This window comes from Malurus melanocephalus, unplaced genomic scaffold, assembly GCF_030028575.1.
Source record: "Malurus melanocephalus ecotype Western Australia unplaced genomic scaffold, MMel_1.1 scaffold_19, whole genome shotgun sequence".
Lineage (NCBI taxonomy): Eukaryota > Metazoa > Chordata > Aves > Passeriformes > Maluridae > Malurus > Malurus melanocephalus.
The window spans coordinates 4334872-4343826 of NW_026623251.1; the positions used below are offsets into that span (position 1 = coordinate 4334872).

The following is an 8955-nucleotide window of genomic DNA, read 5'->3' on the forward strand; positions in this document are numbered from 1 at the left end:
TCCTGGAAGAGTAATTTTTTTTATGGTTTCTATGAATTATATGTGCTCTTGCATGTAAGAGGAGTCAGGTTATCCACTTAATTTTTGTCTTTCTGGTTCTTACTGGTTTACTCTTCCTTTCTGAGAAATGTGAAGCACATCTTTGTACAGATTCTTTCTTACCAYTTTCATGTAATACTTGATAAAATGTTTAGMACTATAGAATCATTTAGGTTGGAAAAGACCTCTAAGATCAACAGGTCCAACAGTTAACCATGCACTGCCAAGTCCACCACTAGATCATGTTCCCAAATTCCCTGTCTATACATCTTTTTAATACTTTTAGGGATGGTGATTCCGTTGCTTCCTTGGGCACAGGCAAACTCTGTGGAAACAGGCCTTCTTCATTTATTGGAATTTCAAAAATTATGCATGTATTTACCACTGCCTTACTTTATTCTGCTACTTTCTGGATCCAGTTTGTATAGATTCAAATTCAAAATTTTASAGTCTTGGATGCTTTGTTTGAATCTTCAAATTCATCCCGTGTGTTCACCATTCATCCTTCTCATGCAAAGGGAGATTAATTTGGAAAGATAACCTCCTACTTTAGAGAGGATAAAGGGATATCTGTTTGATTAGAGACAAGATTAGTCTTCTGCAGAAAACAGAGCAATGACTGTTTGTTTACCAGATGAGACTGATTTTCTGGTGCAGCTAGAGGAAATTTGAGAGAAGCAGGTAGAGCTAGACACAATATTCTGAACTGTGGTTTTGTATGTGGTTTCTTACTGCCAGTCTGTCTTGTTTGCACTGTCCTTGAGCACCTGTTGGTGTGGTGGCTTTCACCTTCATCCTTGTTTATACTTGCATAGAGATGTACACCAGAACAGGAGACCCTCACAGGGTAATACTTCATTAGGACTTAAAAATTTCCTCCTGAGGTTCAAAGGTACAATTACAATTACACTGTAATTGTGATTTTACCCTTGTTCATTCTTCTAAAAAATATTCCCTGTATTAAATTGTGACGTGTTCTTCACAAATCTGGAAAAGCGCTGAGCAAGTTGAAGTACTTTTCCAGACAAACCAGCTGCTGAATTGAAAAAGGTGTCCTGAGTGAAGCAAGGTAGCATTTTGGGRGCAAATCYRAATGGGCCAAGAGTGCTCAGCTTTMGGTCTGYGTAGGTAATGAGCAGCAGAGGAATGCYCAGGCTGTGTCCCTGTCCCCAGACACACCTGCTTCCTGACTAACACAGGGCTCTGCTGGCTCTAGATGCCAGCATGCACATCATCTGAGGAACAAAACAGTGTCCTTTCTGCAGCTCGCAAACACTTCTTCCTCCCACTCTTCCTTTCCCATGCCCACACCACATTCGTTTAAAACATCTTCTACTTTGAGAGGTTGGGGCCCAWACTTAAAGCCATGAAAGCTATGAGATACCAAGGACCTCTGGAATCACTTGTGCATTTCAGATAATTCTGTTAATGTTTTCATTATTGTACTTCTTGGTCTGCTTTTGTATTTTAATTTATTCAGTCCAGAGTCTGGTCAGAGCAGCAGCACTGGTCTGCTGACTGCTAACCTTGTTATTCCAGATTATGTCACTCTATTATGTCGTCACTAATTAAAACCTTTACTGATGGCCCAAATATRTGATAAGGCTGAYRTACRGTAAATATATCTTASTGGCAAACTTAAAGAYGTAATCTGTGTGAATGTTRAACCARTACTTACCTGAAAGTTTAAGAAGTTTGTGGTTTCATTCTGTTATCTCATTCATATGTTTAATGTACAAGCTCTTGTCATCAGCAGGTTTCATTACAGTAATTTTTGCCTCTAAGAAACAAAGGYAGCAGGAAGCTGAGATGAAAATGAGTCACTGCTTGGCTTTTGGAGTTTCTGCTGCGTGGTTTTATTTTGCTTATCCTTAAAGTGCTCTAGCAGCAAAAAAAAACCTCCTAGGCTAAGCAATTCATTACTGCCTTCTCAGTGAAATAAAAGGTTTACTGCAGACCACCTAAAAGGCTTGCATAGACTACAACATTAAAAAGTGCTGTATTGAATGCCTAAGCAGAAAGATCACACCGATTTCCAATTTATATAATATTAACCATGAAAAAATATATTGAGTTTAGTAATTGCTCTTTCCTGGGGTTTTCCATTGATGCAGTTGCAGGGAATTATCAGATCCCCTTCAAATTTTTTTATCATTAGCAGTCTAAGCACTTCTAGTTATCTCACCTGAGAGTTGTTTCATTCTTCTCGGTGYCCTGCCTAATCTGCTTTTTTAAGTACTGTAGAAAGAGTTCATCATTCTTGAGCTTTGGTAGTTAGAAATGTAGTTAGGGGTTTAGGTTTTTTTTTTTTTTTACTTTTATAGTATTTAGTAAGAAACAAGGAAGATGAGTAGTTGGCAGTCTCAAACAGTCAAACAGAATGACTTTTTCTTAATTTCCACAGCAATTTTGATATCATCTCTTCATGTCAAATCAACCATCCTCTAGCATTTTGCATTATGAAAATGAGGAGGAGCAGCCCGGGCTAATTATGTACTTCATAAAGAAGCAGAAATGACATTTTTTCACAAAGGTTTTCTAGAAGATGAAGCAAGGATCTTTAAATCACAGCTGGGATTTCTTTGTGGCAATTGTTTCACTTCTGTGCTTAGGAAAGAAATGCAGTTCATATGTAATTGGCTGTTACTTCAGGTTCACACCACTGTTTTCCTCCCACAGAAGATACAGTTCCAAAGAAAGTGGTCTGCCACTTCAGCGGAGAGACGTACGCAGATGAGGAGCGCTGGGACATCGACAGCTGCACACACTGCTACTGCCTGCAGGGTCAGACTCTCTGCTCCACTGTCAGCTGCCCACCTCTGCCTTGTGCTGAACCCATCAACGTGGAGGGAAGCTGCTGTCCCATGTGTCCAGGTAAYGGGATGTGACAAACCAGTTTATTGTGATGCAGGTTCCCTAGGGCTGATAATAAGCTTTTTTAATTGGGTTTTGAATGCCAGTCCGTGTTTGAACAGTATCACAAAGACAACAGAATTTTGGAGTTCAGGAAAATTAATATTCTTAATAGATAGACACATTGTGCAAAAACATGRTTTGAATTTCCCTTATACTGAGAACTGTGAATTGAAAAAATTACTTGCCCCTGTTTTGTCCTTTCACAAGGCTATGGAAATACATTAATGAAGTGATAAAATTAATATCCGTATATCTCTGCAGATTATGTCAGTGATAAACATTTCTGTCTCTTGGTTACTTTTCAAATATCACATTGCTTTATTTATCACTTTAACTTTGTTTAAAATCAATATGAAGTTTTCTTAGCTATGGGCACAAGAGACATAARAATTGCAATTGGTTTTTAATGTGAGTCCTGATGTATTTCTGCAAAAGTTTGCTCATCTTATTCAGACAGCTGGTAGCTACTTCTTACAGGACAACTGGGGAGATTCAGCAGTACCCCCTCTTGCAATTCTCTTGCTTTGAGGATTACAAAAAAAAAAAGGCAAAGAAACCAGTAGTGACTATTTACATATCAGCTGGAAAGATGTAGCCTTCCCTTTGGTTTTGGTTTGGTTTTTTTTTTTAGTATCACAGAGGAGCAAGCCTGTAGCAAAGCATGTATTCTGAAATTGTATTTTCAAAAGCAAGTTTGTCCTCACCAGTCCTTCATCCCATTCATGTTATGATAATGACAGTAGGCATGTATACCATATTATAGTATGGAATAAGTTTTAAAACAAAATCCCAGGCTAATGATGAAAATTCTGAAATGAATAAAAGAATTTAAAGAACAAAGCACTGCAGATGGGCAAGTATATTTCCTGAATTAAGAGCAGCACTGAGAATTTAAGCAGCCTGTAACCTGTGAAACACATTTATCTCATTTCACAGAGATGTATGTACCTGAACCCACTAACATCCCCATTGAGAAGACAAATCATCGAGGAGATGTTGAACTAGAAGTACCAAACTGGCCAACACCGAGTGAAAATGATATCATCCACATTCACAGAGGTCAGATCTGATACAAAATGGGATAATTTACTGTGTTTATTCCCCATGTTCTCATAAATCTACTTTTTCTATTCAGATAGCATTTGTAGAATGCTTTGAAAAGGTGGTTATCTGAGAATATTCTTCCATGCATAACTCTTATATGCATTTTTGCTTTGAGTAAAGATGAGTCAGTCGATTAAATTACATTTACACATTTTGGTCTCATTATCACTCCATGTTAGGCATAGAAGAAACATCTGTGTTGGTATGATGGAGTTCTATACAGTTAAGAATATGACAAAATGATGAATCAGAAATGATTCTGCAGTGTCTTTCCTGATTCAAAAACTAGAAAGCAGGCCATTAGAGTTGATAGAGCTTTCTTTGATCCATTTGACATTCTCATGAATAGATAAACTAAGATGGAAAAACACGTACCACAGCTCAATATATATCATATATATTGATTTATATATAAATGTCAGAACTTAGACAAAAAAAACCCTCAGATATAGTGACACACAGCTAATGTAGTTGTCTAATGATGTAAATGCATCTTTTGTTTGAAACTGCACTGTAATACTATTTCAGCGTAGAGGAAACATTCTATGCCACAGTCTTCGTTAACCTTTTCTAATTGAAGGACAGCCTAAACTAAGTATCTATTTTAATCTGAGGATGATCTCCTAGCATACAATTGTTTGCAGAAAGAATGCATGAAATGTAACTGCTTTATTAAGTTCTAAGCTTGTACTTTTATAATTAGAGCATTTTCATTTCTCAGGCATTGGTAGCTGGCTTGCAACTATCCTGCCTGGGGATTGTAAACACACAGTACAAACTGTATGGGARTTTTTTATGTGCCATTGAGAGTTACCATTCTTTACAATTACACACAAAACTTGCTACAGTCTAGTAGATTGCAGGTAGTCTGTTTTCACAGGCTGAGTGCAGCAAATGTTGTTATATGCTCTTCACAGATGAGAGAGTGAACACATTGTCATTGTCCTAACAGTTTTTAAAAGTAAAAAAAAGAAAAAATTACTTTCATCCTAAGATTTCCAAGTTCTCCTCAGCCTGGAAACASWSTSWKWTTTWTTTTWAAATGGGAATTTGGTTGTGATCAGATAAGATCATGCAAACACAACTGAGTTAAGAGGTTATTGTCAGACTTGGTTATTACTGTGGTTTAGATTTCCTTCTGTCTCCTCTTTTTTGATGACCTTTTCCTGACTAATATAGTCTCTGTACAAAATACTAGCTTTGGGTTGCTCTAATTTATGTAAATAAGGTGACATTGCAGGAGAGAAAGCCCAAATTTATATGAGTGACAAGATGTAGGACTGAGACTTTCACAATGACATTGTTCCTTATGGGCAAGGCCTGTTGATAATTACTGACAAATGCTCCATTTGCAGACATGAACCATCTCCAGGGAGAATACCGAAGTGGCAGTGGGCCACACCCCAGCGAAGATGCATCTGTCAGCTCTGTTGCCTTGGTGACAATCCCAATCATGATAGCACTGTTGCTGATCATCGTCTTCCTGCTCATCAACCAGAAAAAGCAGTGGATTCCAGTGTCCTGCTACAAAGCTCCAACAAAGGTACCATGTCTATTTCCAGGGTTTCCCCTTTTTAGGAAACCAGGAACAAAACATGGTGGAAAATGTTAAGCAATAAACAGGCTTGTAAAAATCTGGGAAAAAAGGCTGCTGCACGTCTGGGGCAACACAAAGGTTAAGCCTTCGTGTGCTGCTAAGTTAACAGAGAACAGTTTACCCAGCCCAGCTGGGATATGAGAATACCAGAGTTCCATTCAGAAGATGAAAAATGGTAATTCTGAAGAGAGTTGTTCTGTTACTATGTCTGGCATAAGACAATTTTAGCAAAAGTCCAAACTCTTTCATTGCCAGTTTRATTTTGTTTTGTGTTTATGGACTTGAACCAAAAGGAGTTTTAAAATTATGTGTGGAATACAAAAATTGTATAATTTACTCAATATTTCCTTTCTGTTTTAACAGCCTTCTTGCCTAAACAATCAACTGGTATATGTGGACTGCAAGAAAGGTACAATGGTCCAGGTGGACAGTTCTCAGAGGATGCTAAGAATTGCAGACCCAGATTCAAGATACAGTGGATTTTACAGCATGCAGAAACAGAACAACCTACAGGCAGATAATTTCTATCAAACAGTTTGAAGAATTGCACCCTTACCAAGGATTTAAGAAAGAGAGAGAGAGAAAGAGAGACACTCTGCTATTAAAATAAAACTAGAATTGTGCACTTGCTTAGTGGATTGTATTGGATTTGTGACTACATGTACAGCTCTAAGACCTTTCTGGGATGAGCTCTGACTCCTGCAATGTGCCAGAAAAAGCATTCCCACTTTTCCTTGAGATAACTGACCAAGTGTTTTCTTAGAACCAAAGTTTAAAAACTTGTTAAGATGTATTTGCTTGTAACATAGCTATAGAGGATTTTTGGGAGGGGGAATCAGGGGCTAGGGATAGGCAAAGAGATAAAAGGAAGCTTCCGAGAAGAAAAGCTGGTCATGCTTGGCTGAAGAAGAAAATATCTGCCGAGCAGCAGGATAGTGGTTTTCCTTGTTGCTCTGAAACTGTATCTGTTGCAGCAAAAGCCTAACCCCAGGTGAAAAAAAATATGAAAAGGTCTGATTTTTTTTTCCAGCTGTTGCTACAGTAATATACTCCTAGAACAGAATTTGTCACATCACAGGTGTGGTGTAGCTGCAAATATTTTTCTATATGATGAGAAGCTGCAGTAGTTAATGAAATAGCAAGGAAAAGATTATAGCAGAAAATAAAGGGTGGGTTTATTAAGGATGTATAAAATTATACCTTGTGCTGCTTTTTGTTTTTGTTTTTGTTTTCTTCAAAGCTGATTGGCTAGATTGGCCAGACTTCAGCAGAGTTAGCAAATGACTGAGGCCTAAGTAATTCCTGATATGAGCACTGGATCTTTTGACAGCAGTATTGAAGGGAGGAAGGAAGGAAAGAAGGAAGGAAGGAAAAGTCAAGAACACCATGCAGTTCCAGGGGCTTTTGTTTGTTTGTTTTGTCTGTTGTGGTTTTGTTTTGTTATTTTATATCAATCTCTGGTTGTTCATACAGGAGAAGGAAAAATATTTTTGTTGGACAAAGCTCTTGCATACAAGAGAGTAAAAAAGAGACTGTTTTAAGGTTGTTGTTTTTTTCCTGTTGATGTCCTTATTTACTGGTATGCAGATTTAGAAACTACTTCCATGCTAGGAAGCTGCTTAATTTTAATTGTATATTACTCAAGCACCTTTTTTGAAGTTCAGAAAAAAAGGAGATCATGCTTCTTTAAACTTTAGCATTATAGGAATATTTATGTAAATATAATTATGCTAAAAACAACAAAAAGTATTTGTATGTTTGTGTATATATATGTATATACAAATGCATGTATGTATACATTTGTATATATACATGCATATGTATATACACTATACATATATATACTGTATATATAAAATACTATGTATACAGTATATATTTTTCTATTTTTTTTTTCTTGTTGAATGTATTTTTATCTGAGAGAGATTTTACCCAGAGCAGAAACAGATAACAGGCATTCCATATCAATGCTTAATCACTTGTGAGTGTAGGAAAGACAAGAAAAGAGCATCTCATTCTACCTACAGTTTGATTTGATTTGATCTGATTTGATTTGATTTGAATTGATTTGATTTGATTTGAAAGTGTTTGTATGTGCGTGTGTGTGTGTGCACTCTTGTGTTGGCGTGTGTTCAGTTCGTGCACGATTATAGCAGTAAGCGTTGCTCTTGCTACATTTCAGGGTGTTTCTTATTTTTCTTTTCCTGCTTAGCCTTAAAAAGGCTTTTTAATGAATGCATTGGCTAGAGACACTGATGACAATATACATGCAGCACTAATCACCTCCATAAAATAACACAATCAGCTCCTGGATTTTGGTTGGGTTTTCTTTTTCTTTCTTTTTTTTTTTTTTTTCAAACAATTGTTTGAAACAACTACTGGAATATTGTCCTCATTAAGCTGGAAGTTTGTTGTAGCTTGCCTCATTTATAACTCTGACTGTATAATACAATGTTAACTTTCCAAACAGGTCTTGGCACTTTTATACTAATTACCCATTAGTGCATTGCCTTTTTTCTTTTACAAATGCTTGTCATAAGAGACACAGATACCCAGTATGCTTAATGTGAAAAGAAAATGTATTTTTTGTAAAGGAACTCTCAAGTATTGTTGTAAATACTTGGTCAGAGATTGCTGAACTTTAAAACTGAAAAAAAAAAAACCTAATTTATTATTATAATGACCTAATTTATTAATCTGAAGATTAACAATTTTTTTGTTTTAGAATATCAAAAAAGGTGTTCTAGCTGTTTGCATCAAAGAAAAAATAGGTGTATCATTAAGGGTCAACATTTTTTCTGCTTATATAACTTCAGTTTCCAACCACCAGTAAGAAAAAATGTAGTCTCCCCAGTGTTTTGTACTCAATCTGATATTGAAACAGATGTTTCTGTCCAGTAACTACAGAGATTTTGTCAAGACAAAACATCCATTTCTTGCATAAGAGTAAGCAGTCTTTATCCAGAAATTGTAAATGCTTGCTTTTGTTTTACAATCAAGGCCATATTCTGAAAATATTAGCAGGATATAGGACATGGTGTAAAATGTTTTTATTATTATTTTATTATTATTATTTTAAAGATATGATTTATCCTATGTGCTGTATCCATTACACTCTTTTACTTTGGTTCCTGTTGTGCTCTTGTAAGAGAAATGCAGATATAATTTTCTGAAAAATAGATGCATATGTGGCACTCGGAGTGCACTGCGGTTCAGCAGATTGCTTGTTTACTTTTTTAACTGTAAGGCGGTTTCTTGTAATTTGGCTCTTGGCAGCACAATAAAAAATTTTAAACCTA

The 8955-nt window shown here is 36.3% G+C and overlaps 1 protein-coding gene across 2 annotated transcripts in view; it reads left to right on the top strand.

The window, feature by feature from the left end:
* CRIM1 (cysteine rich transmembrane BMP regulator 1) overlaps positions 1-8955 on the top strand; it is a 172382-nt gene extending 163427 nt beyond the window's left edge. For both annotated transcript variants that reach the window (XM_057389777.1, XM_057389778.1), the window contains 4 exons: positions 2719-2913; positions 3892-4014; positions 5415-5602; positions 6020-8955. In XM_057389777.1, coding sequence (XP_057245760.1) covers positions 2719-2913; positions 3892-4014; positions 5415-5602; positions 6020-6196 — 683 coding nt within the window. In that variant the 3' untranslated portion in view covers positions 6197-8955. The remainder of the gene's footprint in view (positions 1-2718; positions 2914-3891; positions 4015-5414; positions 5603-6019) is intronic.